This window comes from Python bivittatus, unplaced genomic scaffold, assembly GCF_059951505.1.
Source record: "Python bivittatus isolate LINGU-HERP-01145 unplaced genomic scaffold, Pbiv_v1 ctg000980_np1212, whole genome shotgun sequence".
Taxonomy (NCBI): Eukaryota; Metazoa; Chordata; class Lepidosauria; order Squamata; family Pythonidae; genus Python; species Python bivittatus.
The window spans coordinates 47665469-47683565 of NW_028277125.1; the positions used below are offsets into that span (position 1 = coordinate 47665469).

The window sequence follows — 18097 nt, forward strand, 5'->3', positions numbered from 1 at the left end:
TAAGCTTTTGAGCTGCAGATTCCTATATCCCTCATCCAACTATTCTGTTGATATTCCAATGACCATGTGATATCATCCACCATTTTTGTGGATTTTCCTTATTCGTAATTGCAAACTGTGAAGCCAAAGATTGAATCGTAACTTCTAGAAATATGTAGGACCAAAGTAAATTTCCAGTACTCATAGAGTTATTGCTTAAAACATAAAAATATACTTTGCAAAATATGAATGACCTGTCCATTTTTGGGAGTGGGATTGTTCCTATCAGTATATATTTATTTGTGGGAAGGGAGAATTTGGCATTTTGAGGTAAGTCTGCACTACTGTGCATAGTTTTCTAATGTCTATACTGCAGAACTAGTGTGGATTCTGCAAATGAGGGTCTGGCTGCCATTCAAGATCTTTTAGTTTAACGTCTTCCCCAGAAATGCCAGGCAAGGAAATAAAATTTATGTGAGGGGAATTCAAATCAATAGTGCTTAATTTGCAGCAAGCTGCTATATGTTTTACCTTCTAGCAATCTTTCTCTTCGCTCATCAGATGCCACCAGGATATGGGTTAGGGTTAGGGTTTCCCTTCATCTATGATCAGGATGGCTTCCTTCACCATTTGGCAGAGTGAAGCAGTTAATTCAGGCACAGGGGCTGGGAGTCAGTGGTAAGAATGTGGACAGCATGGCTGTATCTGCCTCTGAAATAACCTAATACCCTCAGGTTTTAGGGAAGGATGCTCTATATTTAAGGTACCACACTAGTTAGCATTTGTACAAAGAATGTGGGTAGATACCATTATGTCATTTGCTTCAGCAGTAAAATGCTTTGGCCATTACTGTGATCAGTTGTGACTTTCTTTAGTAATATTGCGATGGCCTGTAAATAAGATATAGGTAGGGGCCTATATTATGCCTCCCCTTAGCCTAAAGAACAGAAGGCTAAGGGGAGGCATAATAGCAGTTTTCCAATATTTAAAGGACAGTCACAAGAAGAGGTTGTGGATTTATTTTCCATAGTTTCCAGGGGTAGGACAAGAACCAATGGGTGGAAGTTTTACAGAGGGAGATCCAAACTTGAAATAAGAAGGAATTTCCTGATGGTGAGAACTATTAAGCAGTGGGAAAGCCTGCTTTTTAGTGTCATGGGTGCCCCATCACTGGAGGTTTTCAAGCAAAATTTAGACAGCCATTTGTCTGAGATGAACTGAGAATTCCTGCTCTGGGCAGGAGGTTGAACAAGAAGACTTCAATTCAATTCAGTTCAAGCTCCTCTATGGTCTTCTAGTTCGTCAGATTAAGCAACAATGTACCTGACTGGGAGCTTTCTGTCACCATCTTGGTTTCAACAACAGCTTTCTTTGGAATAGGGAGTGTGCCTGAATGGGAACGAGTTGGGCTAGCACTTGCCGATCGACTTCCCCGCAGCAGTCGCTTGACATCATCTAATTCTGTCCCTGAAGGAGAAAAAAGATACTGGGAACTTAACTCCAACGATTGTCTTCAAATATAAATTTCAGCTGAAAATACAATGAACTGCTTAATCGAATGAACTGATCTCAGTACTAAGCGCAAGGCTTTATATTTTGACAAACAGATGGATCCAGAACCAATGAGAAAGGCTTCGATGGATGGATGAATTTGAACATTAAGTGAGAGGGAACTTGATTCTGTGTTAGCTGCCTGTTATAATATTAGTATTCCTTTGTCTTTGTGATCATGGCATATATAATTCAGCTGCCACTATAATTATTCTTGCTACCTATTCCTGTTCATCATTTCTGAACAATCGGTTACTCTGATTATTAAAATATTATATGACATACTGGGCGGGGAATTGTAGTTGGAGAAAAAGATTACTGATGACAATTATGAATTGTTTACCAAAGATTCAGCTACCTTTGTTCAAATTAGGAACACAGACAACAGCTAAAGCACTTACACCTGGTTGATGGAGAAGCACTCTGCAACCGCACTCGGATTTCACTCTCTGCGCAAGACAAAAGGAAACAAAAGGCTCATTTTAAAGGAGATGTGTTGGTTACTTGATATCCAAAAGTTGCAGTATTTAGTGTTGAACTTTAAGATATTCCACAAAGCTACAGATGAGCATGATCTAGTTCATTATATTTAGTTATATCTGGCTTCTTTCTTTTTAACTTCCTCCTCCTACTTGTCCATTACTTGTAATTGTTGGCTCCCATACTGATAAGGATTCAGGAGTCAGTTTTATCAACATCCATCTTCTAGTTCCTTTATCAGTGAACCGATCTGCCAGTTCAGAGAAGGAAAGTAAAAAAAAAGAAAGCAAGGAACACTCTGTCTTAATGTATATTGTGGGATATACATTGATTAGATGTTGGGAAATAGTTCACTTGCTGAAATTCCTGTAACTCCAATGACTTTCCCTTACTATATCTTGCTAGAGATTTTCTAGGAAAATTGTGCTTTCAATTTTAGGAAGCAGCCAAGAGTCTGATGATACTATTGAAGTGTGGGACCACATGATTATGTGGAGATGCTTTTATATAATTATTCAAAGGTCATTGAACTTGAAGCATCATAAATGAAGTACATTTAGGCAAAGTAGCCAAAAGCAAAAAGCAATGCTAGGATAATAAATACAGTACAGTCAAACTAGACAGGAAAAACTGAATATTCAGATAAATTTTCTGTGGATCAGCAAACCTGGTCATTTTAGTTTCTTTGAATTTTCTTCAACAACAACTTGCAGTTCCAAATATCAATCCACCTTTTTAAAATGGAATGAATATTCAGGAATAGTTTGGGACATGGCAACACGTTTGTGGCTCAGTGTATCACTAGGCATCTAGGGGATCTTACCTCGGGTTTGGCTTCGTCCCCTGGTAGCAGAAGAACCTGTAAAAGAATCACTCTTTGAAATTTGATTTGAAAAACTGAAAGTAGATCTCTAAAAACATAACTGAGCAATTGCTCAGTTTATATTTATATAAATATATAAAATAACCAATATATATGAATCAACTTAGATTCCCAGTGCAGGTCTTCAGGATCTATGATCTTGGCTTAAAAAACCAACAACCAGCTAACATATCCCAATTTAGCTTAAAATAGAGCTATTTCTAGGAATGATTTTATAGAGTTACAAAGTAATATAAGATTGTTGATTTTTTGGACTTTTTCTTCATTGGCTATTAATAGTGTTCATATTTGCTTGTGGGGCTGATTACAAATGGTACCACTGAACTGATGCTCAGGTTACTCTGTCTTTACTTTAGGCAAGAAAACAACTTGCTATGAATAATAATAGTGAATAATCAAGAAATTGGTAAATTATCTTTTCTAAATAAAAACCAGAGAAGGTGGTGTTCATTCATTTGCCACTCCAAATGGAATTTAAAATTATAGTTCAGTGGCATACTATTGGAAGCAATTATTACAAAGAGGGTGCTGTTGTATTTAGAACACAATGTAAGAAATGTGGGCAAATCTGCATCATTTTCATAATTCATTTCAGCATAGAATAAGGAAATTCTTAAAAATGGAAAATGTACCAAAATCTTTGCGTGGAAACTCTGGAGAGGAATTTGCACTGGAGCTTCCTGAAAAAGAAAATCATTTGAAAACTTTATTATGTAGTTTAGTCCAATATACTGAATTGCCATCACATGACAAGATGTAATAAAGTATCTAGAGCTTTATTTTGAAACTTAAATCATGTCTGAAGAACATATGCAGAAGATTTATTAATTAGTCTGCAAACAGAAGTGAGTATATTGTCTCAATGAAAGAGAGATGAATTAATATCATAGTTGGAATATTATACTAGCAAACTGTATCTTAATGCATATGGCTGCAAAGATCATGAATGGAACTGTTCTACTGAACAACAGATAGATCCAAAATAACTGAAAAGGGCAATTATACACTAGCTGGTTCCTAAGGAAAGTTGGGATGATCAGTTAAAATAATCCTAACCCTGTTTATTTGATACTGTGATACCTTCATATGCTGGATGGTGGGTAGCATAGGTTTTTCGTTCAAAAGTTGAGCCAGGTGATTTGGTAAGAGTGGAAGAAGGAGAGGTGGCTTGCTTGTAGGAGGAAGAGGAGGTATTCATTCTAGCATTTCCACCTATAGATGAAACAAAACCTCCTCAGATTCACATTTGGTGGACTGAATTGTGTGGGAAATGATATGTCTCTTCAATTAATTGTCCACTTGTTTGTCTTCTCTATATATCCACAATGACGTGAATTTTATCTGTCTAATTCTAGAAAGATCATCCTACAATTGGTGTCCCTGAAGATGTAATTTTTGTCAAAATGAGTGAGTAGCCTGTGAAACACAGAGGAATTAAAGTTGTTCAGTAGACACTGACTGTTGGCTCACTTCTGTATTAAATAAAGCATACAAAATGTATAGCAAAAATCCATTGATCAAAATATTTAATGACACTTATAGTTTATTTTCAAAGTAATTTTTGACAACTAAAAGTTGTGGTCTTTTTCTTAAACCTTTTTAGTCTCAGTCGTTTCCTTGGGGGAAAAATCAGTTTATACATGAGCTATCTGATGTGCAGACTAATAAAGAGTAACAAAGAAGTCAATCCAGGGTAGTTAAGACTGCTTCATTGAGATTTACCTCTGAGATAATATATACTAGGTGTTAGATAACATCTATATAGCAATGTAACTATAACAGTTGTATAGCATTTACGTATATAGCGGATATTATATATTAACACACATTCTTTTACTGTGATATATACTGTATTATGTACATACATACTGCTGTGGAATAAGACTCTTAATATATTCCTCAAAAGGACTCATCAAATTAGCATCTGCTTATTTTGAACAATGCCCTAATATCAGTTTTTCCTGAGGTCATTCAGGATGCCAGCCATCTTATTCCAAATTTGATTATTTATTAATTTTATCAAAATCAAATAACAGCTAAAAAAACACATGAAGCAAACATGGCAGCCTAGACTAAAAACAAGCATACCAGTGAAACACAATACAAAACATGTTAGGGGCTACACAAATACACTACCTCCAGGCCTGGGAACATTATGTAACTTTAGACCTTTAAATGCTATCAGATGTCTGTCTGGGTTAATCTAAAACATTGTTCCTTAAAGCGTGGTCTGAGGACCCCTGGGAATCCCCAAGGCCCTCTCAAGGGTCTGCAAAATCAAAATTATTTGCCAGACATTAAAGATATTTGCAAAAATTTCTCTTCTCATTATTTTTCTTATTTGTTAAGAAAATGAATGTTTTTTTCATGAAAAATACTTTATGTTAACATCTAATGGGTTTAATATTGTTATTTTTACCCAATTCAATAAATATTCTATGAATGTGTCAATTTTAATTTTTAATATGGTAAATATTGATAAATGTAACCCATATAAATAAAAGCTGTTTTGGGGTCCCCCATAATTTTTAAAAGTGGGAAGGGGTCCTGAGAGCAAAATGTTTAAGAAACACTGATTTAAAGTTACTAAGGGGTTTCAGAAACATTTTAGCTTCTCAATAATTTGTGTTAGACTTTAGAAAAATGAGTTGCCCATCACATTCTAAGCTTTAAACATGCTGTTCTTAAAAAGAAGGGAGCTGTGGCTACTTTGACACATAGAGCAGAAACTGGAAAATAATCCATTAACACATTTCTAACCATTGTTCCAAACAGTGTCCCAATGATTTATATATTTGAATAATCATTGTAGTTTCTTACTGGTGGAAAGTTCAGTTTTGTTTCCCATTTCTAATAGCTTTTAAACAGACAATTTGATATATCTATCTATTGTCTGTCCGTCCGTCCGTCCGTCCATCCATCTATCAAAGGCCAAATATGCATAGAGATTTAATGAATAATGGGCTTACAGTATTTCAATATAAGGAATAGAGGCATAATTAAACACAAGGCATACTTGGAATAATTTATTTAATATGTGGCTTGTCAAAATCCTTAGTCCCTGTTTAAATGTTTTTAGATTTTTGTCAGATCTCCATACTGAAGGATGACTGATATCTGTCAAGATGAGAATAATGGGTGGATAACAGGAAACTGCAGCTGGTGCAAAATACAGCAGTAACCCTGCCAGTATAGAATTATGCCCATATGAAAGTCAGTGCATTGGTTGAATTGGGCTTCCAGGCCCAATTCAAAGTGCTGGTCATTACTTTTAAAGCCCTAAGTGACACAGCTCTGAGATCTATCGGGCAATGCCTTGCCAGAACTAAATCTGCTCATCCAGTCCAGTAACAGAGAGGGCCTGCTCAAAGTTCCCTCACTTCATGAAGTTTGCAGGATGTGGGTGAAATGGTCAGCAGGCCTCCTCTGTAATGGCCACCACCTTGTAGATGTTCTCTCCCTAGAAGCACATGCAGCCCCCCACCTTGCTGCAGATCCAGAATGAGGTTAAAACTGATTATTTCAATGCATATTTGGTCACAGCTGACTCACTATACAGTAGGTGCCTCTCTTGGGTTTTATTTGGAGGTTTGCCTTTGCTTTTTGTGATTGTTTTGGTTTTGACACTGCTAAGAATTCTGGAGTGTAAATACTTCTGCAGGGTGCCAGTTTGGGAAAGATGAAGGTTAAGAACAGGATACTCCGGATTCTCCAGCAGACAACAGAGGGACCAGTAGACTACTACAGTATTCTTGGATGGACAAATAATACCTTTTTTGTTCTTTTAGCTAAGTAATTTCAGAGTAAACCAGTAAGCATGCATGCATAATATATATAATTATTTTGGGGCAGTTGTCACTTGATTGTTGTAAGTCTCTGTTTGCAGAACCCAAAACAGATAATCAAGATAACTGTGATCAAGATTACAAGGTACTACTAATGAATGGTAGCATTTCCTGTAAAAATAAACTGTGCAACGTCCCACTTAAGAAATGTCACCCAATATCTGTAAGCTGTATCTTTGTACTTTTGTCATAAGCACTCTTTAGCAAAGAATCCAAACAGTATCTCATTTTTTCCCACTTCTGTCATTTTCCAACAGTTAGCATCTCTGTGATCCATCCATTCTCTGACCTTCCCATTTCCATATATGGCTTTCACTTACGTTCTTTTTATTTGCTCTCAGATTGAAAACCACTTACTAGCTGTGACATAACTGCTGCTGCCATGAGCATATGTCCTCTTTTCCATGCCACTCCCTCCACTATAAGCCGTTGTTTTGAGCCCACTGCTACCAGCTCCTTCTGTCAGAGAAAACACAAAATGAGAATTTGTGAGTCAGAAAAGGCAGGAGATTCAGCATTGAAACAGATGGACCAAAGTCCTGTAGTGAAGTGGTACAACTTAGGCTCTTGATATTTGACCATTTTCAGAAAATACTTAAAAAATACATACTTCCATTATGATTCTCTGATTACAAGTAGCTTATTAAGTCTTACACTGACCATATGAGCTTCCCCCTTCCCAATTAGCCATATTTTAAGTGGAGTTTCATGATTAGAATATGTTGCAGTTTTAAACTTATTTAACTTGAATGAAATGTTCTTATTTAAGGAATGTATATTTTCTACTGACTTTCAAGGCAATCACCTTCCCATTAAAGTTTATAATTAAACATTGAAAATTACATTCATATGAGATATAGTTGAAATTTAGGCAAAAAAGGCAAACTCTACTATGAACAGTTTGTACAATCAAATATTACATTGCTGCATAATACCAACAATTATTCAAGAAAAATCACATATTTACACCACCAGCAATGGAAATAGCATCCGTGTCTTCAAAGTCATTGTTACCTTCAGGAATTTATTTATTCATTCATCCACAAGAATTAAAACATTCATGGTAAATATTAAATGAGAGAAGTTAAATTAAAATAACCTATAACTAATCAAAGTTATGACAATACAAGTATACATTATAATAATGCTGATAATGAAAAATAAATAAAATACTGTAAATCATAACAAGACCAAATTATCAACAATTAAATCCATACAAGTAATTCAAAAGAAAGAAATTAAAAATGGCAATAGCAAACTATTTAACCAAACAGTGTTTGGAAATATTCCATCTTGAATAGCTCCTGGAACATTAATTCTACAATTCTGCAGTGTTTTCACACAAAAACTATTACTGATGCTATTCCTGCACCATTTGAACACTGGTATCATTTATAGATTCTATCAAAGACAAGTTATTTATCAATATCATTATTGTACTATACTGACAACCAGAACAACTTGAACAGAACAGTAGCATATTCTTTTATCCCTATTTTTCTTCAAGAAGCTCAAGGCTTTCACTTTTATGAAGTAGAATATGTTGAGAGAGTTTTGTGGCAACATAAAAAAAAAAAAAGAATTTAGACCTTATCTTTGGATTGCACTTTAGCCACTGCGATGCAAATACTAGACACAAAAGTGCTATATGGTAAACTGGTTATTCTGGCCAATATTGCATCCACCTAGGTAATATATGGAGGAGTTACCGTTCAAAACCTAAGGTAACTAGCACTCTCGTTTGATGGAAAATGTGGATGAAGGTTGTAGAAAAGGAATGGGAGGAAAATTTTTAAAAATCTACCCTGTCAGTATCCCATTGCTCAAAATAATTTATGAAAACAGATTTTCTTCTAAATATTCTGAGATACACCAGTTTCAGAAAGCTCACACATATTTTATGTGGATGTTATGAAATCACATACATAGAAGGGGCAGAAAATCCATAACCCAGCGTGATCCACTTCTTTCCTATTTCTAAGGTGGCATTTCAAAGAGTGAACTCAAAGTAAAGCACACTTTCTTTCCTAGTCTTGTATTGGAGAGTTTGTGGGCACAGTTATACGAGGGACATGTGAAAACTGTCCTGCAGAGCAAAATAAGGCACATGGATGCAGGTGTGGACAGTGCAAACACTCTACTGCAATCACTTACTTGGGGGGAGAGATGTCAATCTGGTGGTAACAGTTTCTGTAATAACTGAAAAGAAATGAAAAAGAAAAGAAGAAAATAAAGTAAAAGCTCATAGGGCATAATGTATCAAGAAGCTGGTGTACCAATTCTACTGAGATAATTAGTACTATCACTGAACAGAGCCTCTTTTCCAAAATTGCCAAGCTGAAATTAGGAGAATAAATATATTGATTTGAAAATGATTTTGAATATTCATGACTGTCCCATAAAGAACATTTTGCTAATTTGGAGAAAAGCAGAAAAATCTTGTCTATAAGGGGAATACTTTAAAAGCATAACAAAATAATAAATGTTTTAAGCATATATAATTAAGCAAGGTCAATGGACAGACTCACAGTCAAATAAATAGCAAAAAAAAAAAAATCTCTGAGGTTGGCTTTGCACTTTGCTCCTGAAATTGCAGTGAGCTACAGGAAACTTATGTGGCCTGTTTTGTATAAAGTCAGAATCAGAAGGACATTGTCAGGTCATATCAGAATTGCTATTGAGGGAGTAATTGGGAGATCCCATTTATTATTTGGATTCTATACACTCCCTCAGAACTGATTCACACTAATATTTCTAAAATTAGATGGCTTCCTTTCTCCAGCATTGTGATACTAAGAGACCTCAAAATATCACAAATGGAAAGTATTAGCAATGAAGCACATTTTAAGACTTAGTAGTACAGACATAGTGTCGTCACCATCATCATCATCATCATCATCATCATCATCATCATCATCATCATCACTGTTTCTCTACCTATAATCAGAGCATTCTGGGAAGATTAAAAGGAAGTGAACCTTTTTGAGCCAAAGAACACATTTGGAATTTTGAGAGCATATTACGGAGGCTCTCCTAAAATGGCTGTGTTGGATGGTATGATCAGTTACAAAACACCCATTTATTAAAAAGGCAAACTGGTGAGATTTCTTCCAGTTATGTAGTCTACTCTAGGGAGTTCCTTTAACTTGCTGGTCTGGAGGGTGGGGGGCAGGGAAGGGCAATGGATATACTTTTGACGTACTAGGCTATTGACATCCACCTTTTTTATTTTCTAAGAATATCTGTTGAATGCAGAGGTGTTCCTGAAAAAAATGCCGATGCTAAATGCTAGCACTTCGTTTTGAAGCAACTTTAGAACAATCATTAAAAAGTGACAGTGGATCATGGAACCTGATGGGTATCGGAGGACACGGTGATGCCTATAGGCTCCATACTGCCTATCTCTACTATAATGTTTTGAACAGCCTGGTATTCCAGATATGTTTGGGCTATGGCTATCAGAATTCTCAATCAGAAAGCTTGGAGTAATTAATGACACCATATGCATATTATCAATATACGTATTGATGGAGGAAAGTGAACATATGCTAAGTTTTATCTAAGAATGAAAATGGGAGGTAGTTTAAGGGTCCTGATATTTCTAAAAACTACTTACGTCTCTCTGTAACTTCAGTTCCATCCCGCTTATTTTTCTTTGTTATGGCATCCATATCATTGCTACTCACATGTGAAAAGAAAAAGGAAAAATTAACACACATCTGATAGTCCAGTTGCAAGTACAGGCATAGCCTCTTTGTGCTAAGTCAAGGAAATGCAATTCACATGTTTCCACAATGACTAACCACTTCATAGGGAGTTTTTTAATGAGAACACATGGCAGCTTGTGAAATGAGATGCAACTTAATCATGTTATTGGGGGAAGGGGGTTAATATAAGCTTATTTCCGACATAATGGAATATATACTGTAAATGTTCACAGATGCTGTTCCTTTCCACTAAAACACTCCAAAACAAGCTGTCCTAAGACAACCTGACTAGAGAGCTTGTGTTTTCAAACTCCCAAACTGGCAATTATTCCAGCGAAGTTCCAAGGCCAGGATTTTTGGAGGGGGTTTAGCAAGATAGACTGCATTCAAAAGAACCATAATTTGGTAAAAGGTGCAAAAGGTTTTGCTATAGTCCAGTGTGTTCCAAGGTTTGGCAATGTCCAGATGTGTGGACTTCAACTCACAGAATTCTCAGCAGAGGCTGCACTGTTGCGGAATTCTAGAAGTTAAAGTCCACACAACTGGAAGTTGCCAAGCTAGGCAAATGCTGCAACAGGGCCATCTAGTGCTCGTTCATGAATATTTAGCCAACTTTTTTTCTTTATTCGGTCTGTAGTGAATTCATAGCATTAAAAAAAGTTTGAATAAACTTTTGTATAATACATGATAAAGAGATTGGTTAATCATGAGTTTGCATGTGTATATGGTGATCAAAACCACAGATGTCTATAACAGTCTGTAAGATTGATCATGAATAATTTTCCTATTATGAAAATAGACAAATATTTAACAAATTACTTTTTAAATTCAGAAAAAGAGAGCAACCTGGGGGAGAGAGACAGATAACCCCCACTTCAGGAATTCTGGGGGGCTTTATATACTTTCCCTTCAGATACTACGTCTTTGTAGGGTTTTAGTTGCTTTTTTATATCTCAAGAAGCTCTTAAGCCTAATCCACCCAAATCATTTAAATCCTTAATCCATTCACGGTTCTTTCTAGCCAGTGGCTGGGCTTTCTTCCTCCAAATAAAGGATGCCTGAAGCATCTAAGCAAACCCACACCTTCTTCATCTTTGAGTCATATTCAAACTCATACTATGAGTTCACCTCAGACAAGCACTGACAGTGAAGGAAGATGCTTGAAAGATGTAAAAGAATAATAATAAAACCCTAGAGGCAAATCCAGCCCAGTCACTGGGGACGTTCTGAGCAATCAATTATAACCCAGCCACAATATTCTTGGTTGTCTTTTTAAGCCTTTTCTTCATGTGTCTTTCTTTGCTTGAGATTAGCTTTCAGGACTCTGATGAACAGTGAAGAGAGATTAGAGCAGCTTGCCCCAACTTGGTGTCTAACAATATTTATATAACATATGTATAATTTCCACCTAAGTTCCAGAGGGCAGCAAGTTGAGGAAGAAGCAATAGCATTTCTTGGTAAACAAACATCCTACACTTGATCTTAGCCAAAAGGCCAAGAACCTTTTCTTGGTGGGTATTACAATCCAAATTCTGCCTGACACATTAAGCATACAGACTTTAGGCTATTCACACATACAGTACTCAGTATAAGGGACCTCACAAGGCAAATGGGGATAATAAGGACCATAAATCTATAATTCCCTGGGCTCTTTGAAAAGATGGGATTAAAATGTGTTAGAAATAGATCTTAACTATAAAACAAAGATAGGCTAAGGATCATTATTTTCCAGTTTGTCTGAAAATCATGTTCTCTGCCCTAGAAATGGCAAAGTATACAGTATGTCTAGCAACGATTGGTCTTTGGCCACAGGAAAAACAATAGTCTCTTCTAAATAATCACTGAACTGTATTTTGGATGCGAGTTAACCCCCTTATTACTTCTTGGTATAAAGGGATTATAAAGACATGGTACAGACAGGAGGAGGAGGAGGAGGAGGAGGAGGAGGAGGAGGAGGAGGAGGAGAAGTTGTTAAAGAAGTTGTTGTTTGATTGTCAATTTCTACTACAGTATAAGTTAGTTATTTAAGGTATTGTTTGCTTAGCAAATCTGTCTCTATCTCTACTGCCCTTTTCTAGCTCATGGACATCTCTAGCCACTGCTGCTCCACCAGTCCTAGACAACTTTATTATTTATTTATGTGATTTATATAGCCACCTATCTCACCCATTCTCAGTGCTGAAGTGACTCTTCAGCACTGCTGATACCATTGTTCAAATTTAACTTCACAACTAAGCCTTTCTCCTTTAGAAGCACATAGCTAAGACTAAAGCATGAGTTTGAAAAGATTTTTTGGGGGTGAGCTTCCTCTGGAGAGCAGAAGATTCTTATAATCCCTAGAAATGGGGTTTTGAATGGTGCATGTCAGTGCTGCTGAAATGAAAATGTTACTGGAGAATATTAGGTATTTTTCAAATGTGACACAAAGAAACACATTTGAGATTTTCCTTTTTTTGTGTTTCACTTCTGTTACACATGAATGTTCATAAAAAAACAATCCAGTGAGTAATCTAAAATCAAGACAGATGGGGAAAAAACATTTCTGTCCCTAGTTACAGAAGTTTTCAGACATTGGAGATTAAAAGCCAAACACTCCAGATCAGGAAGGCTATCCAGGCAGAATGAATCCTAGCTTTTAAGACATTAACTAGTGCTTAAGTTAAAGAAGATAATTTTTGCAAGACAGCCTCAAAGGCTCATGTCCAATCCTTCAGATACGCCCAGCTGAATCTCCTCAAGAGAGATAGACTGAGACTGTTATACTTATGCAGTTCAATTAAATGTATCAGGATTAATTATATTAAATTAGCTGACTTCCACTTATAACTAAATAGGAAAAGAACATTTGTGAGAGGATTCCAATTAAGTTATGGTACAAACCACAGACCAGGTGGCTGAATGCATTCTGCTGATATGTACATAATGTTGGTTTATTATATAAGATATATATTTCTAATATTAAACCTAACATATATAACTAATCTACTTATTTGTGCCTAAATATAAGTGACAATGTTATAGCTATAAGTGAAAAGTGACAACAATCTTACAAGTTTCCTTTTTACCCTGTGATTTCTAATTGTCCACATTATCCAGCAACAAGGCAGTCTTGCCACAATTCTTTCCCTAGCCCTTACCTTTAAGGACTGGGAATTCTGTCCCTTTTACCCAGGGCTTAATGTCCTTTTACTTTACAATTAGCCCTATATCATCCTCCACCTTCCAGCCCTTATACTTCAGTAAGTCCTGCTGAAGTTTGAATTAGCATTGTAATTGATCCCTTTTATTGAATTGCATTTCTGGTTCTGTCAGTAACTGTTGCCTACTCTCCTCTAGAGAACAATCACTCACATGGCCGTCAGGCAAATATGGTGCATGGAGAGAAACAATGCTCTGCATCCTCAGTTCCATAATGCATAATGGTCTCCTCTGATTGCCTCTTTGGTCATAACTGATGCATCAAGTTAGAAATCACAGACTATCCCTCCGCTCAACATATCCTTTAAAGTCAGCCTCTCTCAACCTGGCACCCTCTGGATGGGTTGGGAATGCAGTTCCCTGAATTCCCAGCCAAAAGCACATGATCTATCATGGATTCTGGAGGCTGCAGTCCCAAGACATCTAGTGGGAGCCAGGCTAGGGGAGGCTGATTGTTGTACCACCTTAAATCCTTTTTTTTTAAAATAGAGAGGTGATTTTTTTTTTTAGTCTTCTTCAGAAAATTTTACCCTCATGCAGCAAAAGCTTTTTGCATTTATCAGAACATATACAACATATGTTATTTTCATCTCTTTGCAGTAGATGAGGGAGCATGATCAAGGTCACAGGTCTTGAGGACAAGGAAATTATTGAATTATGAAGAACACTCTGTTTATATCTTTTAAAGATAATCCTCTTTTTAATAATGCTAAGAGTTCACTAGTCCAGGACTGGCTTCCTAGCTGCACAGGGAAAGGATACATTGCTCCTAGTCAGTGAAAATAATTAACCTGGTTTACAGACTTTTGAAAAGTTAACGCATAATCTCTTTGCTGCAAAGGAATTCTGAGTGTTTGTAGAGATGCAGACAGTGTGCACAGAAACAGAAAACATATCCATAATGCACACAGCCAGTATGCAATAAATACATGTTTGAAATTGATAAATATAAATTACTTTCTCAAGAAGTGATGCCATCTTTCCCTCCTTCCTTGAAATGCAGCTGACAATCTTTTTTTCCTGCATTCTAACAAGACACCTCTAGCCCTGGCTAAAACTGTAATCTTGTCTTCTTCCAAGAAGATAGCAAACCTTTGCATGCATCCCAAGAAGTAAACTGAACAAATTCAGCTCAGCTTATTTTTCAGGCAAATATTCCAGATTCCCCTGGCCCAGTTTGTTGCATTTCTCAGAGGCTTAAAATAACTTTTCCTTCAATACCTTGAAGTTTTCTTTTTTTTGCCCTGCAAAAATTAAACCAGCCCGATACTCATTCCTCTATTAATAGCTGCTAGACATTTCGGTTTTGAGTATTCAGGCAGGTCAGTTCCTGTTAGTTGTTTAAGACTTATTCCAAAGAATCAGAGGACGATATAATAGAAAGTGGATCTTTTCTGACTGCTCCCTTGCCTTGTATTGCTTACCTGAATTCTGGTGGTAATTGTTACTGTTTGCTTTGTACCCAGTATTCCAGATAACGTTCCACAAGACCACAAGTGTAACAGCACTGCTTCAGTGGTAAGTTGTTCCTGAGTGATCCTCAAAGAATGCTGAATTGGTCTTGTATTTAATCTATTTTCCCCACCCTTCCAATGGGTATGCTCTGTTTCCCAAAACTTTTCTCTTAAACAAGTCCTGACAAAGGTGTATCATACTTTCCTGCTTTACTCCACCCTATAAATTATCTAACACAGCAGGAGAGAAGAAAGGTTTTAAAAAATCTGCCTCCAGGAATCAAATTTAACTACAGGGAAGAAAAGCAGCAACCTACAAAGTCATATAGATCAGCCATTTGAAATGTAAGGAGAGCTCTATTGGATAGGACCAAGGGCCTCCCTACTTCAGCACCATTTTCATTGTGCTCACAGGAAACTCATCAGTAGCACATGAATGCAGAATCAGTTGAACCTTGAGACATCAGGAATAGGTAAGAAGCTATCATAGAGATAGTGACCTGTGAAGCATCAAAGAGATCCTGTGGTAGAAAAGATAAAACAGAATGTCAGCAAATTGAAGGAGTGAATGGTGAGATGGGTGGAAACATTTAACTTCATAGTCTTTATAAAGACTGTGTGTGTGCCTGGTGATCTAGCTGAATCTTTTGGGTGCTAAAAAGAAATCTCATACTTAAAGCATCTTGAAAGATGCACATAACATAAGACAAAATAAATTTATTCTAGCCTTCTCCATTGCCAAACATGTCTAAAAGATTGTCCCACATCATCCACATTTTCAATATGCCATTATTAGCAGAAGTGAGCAATGTACATTATGCTAGAAGCATCATTCAGGCAATGAATTACTTCTGTAAAACATGACATACTAGTAAGAAAGAAGCTGTATCAGATGATGCAAAGCAAGGGACAAAATCTCAGTGCAGATTATTATAATTGTCTTTATATATCTGAACAGCATTATATAAACCCTTATAAGCTTTCATAAGAAGCTAAGAATTACAAGACTACTGAAGACAATCCGCTCATCTAGATCAGGGCTGGATTGATGTCAGGTTTTTGGGGATTTACCTTTTTTTTTTATTTGAACCCCATGGCTACCAACCAGACAGAGAGAAAATATATACACTTAGAATTAGTAATTTTTTCCCCTGGGAATCTCTTTAGAGAACCAGAATTGAATGGATCCCAAAGTCATTTTACATGCAAAAATCCACACTTAATGCCTTGACTTTTTCATCTGAGCATTATAAATTGAGCTAAAGTGGTTCTGTTTTGTGTTAAACAACATCAGTGGTAGCTTTAAGAGGGGAATACTGGGCAATTGTCCAGGATCCCACATTTCACCCCCTCCCCATTTGGTACAATTTCAGTAAATAAAAAAGGAAACTTATGATGAACAGTTTGCTGGGCCCTTCCCTTATACAAGAAGCAGCCAGCTGCACCAATGTATTTCTATGACTGCATTTGATACAACCTATTTTGAGTAGGTAAACCCTCTATCATTTTAGTAAACTAGAGCCATGCCATTAAATTATCAGTTTATTGATATCAGATTAAAATATATGAAGACAGAATGAGGTTTTCATCATGAAAAGATACAAAGAATAGAATTTAACTTTTTGGTCTTTGCTTTCCTTTATGAATCATGATGACGGTACTTTTAGGGCTTTGTCATGGGTTGAGAAATATTAGAATAAAATCAGATATTTCAGAGGTGGTAAGCCGTCATGGGTGATCCCATGACGACACTCTCACCCAGGTTTCCGCAAATTTTAAGCTCACTGCAATGATTCCAAATCATTGCCTTGCTACTGTAAGTCTAAAGATCTAAAAATAGATTCAGATTGATTTTTGTGTCCACTACTTATCTAAGTTGATGACTTGTCTCTGACTGATATTGTATGCTGCAGAGAGAAGGTATCCCAATGTACAGGACATGAATCAACCATTTTATTTATTTCATTCTGGTCTGGTTGCACATGGAGTCCAAAGTTTTTGATTTCAAACAATGCAGGTAACTGGGTGTGGACCTTAACATCAGAAGCAGGGCACACAGTGAAACAAATATGAGGAACCTCTAAAGTTGCAGCTTTCATATAACTATTCTTCCCTATTGCTATTACTTACCTTTCTTCTGTTTAATAATCAGAAGATATGGGAAGCAACTAAGCAACTATTCTCATCTACTGTAAGATATAAGCCAAGAGCCAGCAATTCTCAGGCAAGAATTGGCAATTATATAAACCGGTGCTTCTCAACCTTAGCAACTTTAAGATGCTAAGAAGAATTCAGCTCCCAGAAATTCCCAGCCAGCAGAATCAAGGACCACTCAACTTCAAGGCCACCAGGCACCATCTAAAAAGTGTGCTGCTTCGTGGGAAGGGCAGAAAGAAGAAACCAAGGGTCTGAACTACCATGACTATAAAAGACCCTCACACCAGCAGTTGTTAATCAACTGTTTTGTTGGTTTGATTCTTGTTTGCAATAAAAATTCTCATCTAGCTAAACTACAACAAAATCTATCTATCGATTCTAGAGGAAAATATTAGTAGTTCTTTAGTGTGGGTTTCGGTCTATCTGATAGCCATCCTTAGTTGCAGAATTATCTAAATATTGCAAAAGAAAAGGGATTTATTTATTTAAATGCCCCTCCATGTACCTTGTGAAGGCTGGTGAGTAAGAAACCGGATAGGTGTTTCTAGGCAACAAATTGCTTAATGTGCTATTTTATGAATCACTCTGCCTACAGTATTTCATTTTGAAGTTGTCTTTTTTTTTTTCCACCAAGGTGAAGAGATTCCTTAAAAGGGAACAGTAAAATATTGTTGAGAACTGATGACTCAGGACTTTAAAGAAATGGTAGCACTCATCTTTTGGAACCAGAAATTACTCTGTAAACTATGCCTACCAACTATTTACCCAGCTTCCTCTTTAAAAAACTCCTTTGGTTTTTTATGTATATACATTGATTCATTTTGGTTTTTCTTCTTTTTTAGT

The 18097-nt window shown here is 36.4% G+C and overlaps 1 protein-coding gene across 2 annotated transcripts in view; it reads right to left on the reverse strand.

Annotated features, from left to right (window-relative positions):
- COL17A1 (collagen type XVII alpha 1 chain) overlaps window positions 1-10409 on the reverse strand; it is a 60959-nt gene extending 50550 nt beyond the window's left edge. For both annotated transcript variants that reach the window (XM_088131887.1, XM_088131886.1), the window contains exons 1-8: window positions 10355-10409; window positions 8893-8937; window positions 7096-7197; window positions 3974-4105; window positions 3526-3573; window positions 2834-2869; window positions 1932-1979; window positions 1303-1446 (exon numbers count right to left, since the gene is read on the reverse strand). In XM_088131887.1, coding sequence (XP_087988013.1) covers window positions 1303-1446; window positions 1932-1979; window positions 2834-2869; window positions 3526-3573; window positions 3974-4105; window positions 7096-7197; window positions 8893-8937; window positions 10355-10409 — 610 coding nt within the window. The remainder of the gene's footprint in view (window positions 1-1302; window positions 1447-1931; window positions 1980-2833; window positions 2870-3525; window positions 3574-3973; window positions 4106-7095; window positions 7198-8892; window positions 8938-10354) is intronic.
- Between the last annotated feature and the right edge of the window lie 7688 nt (window positions 10410-18097).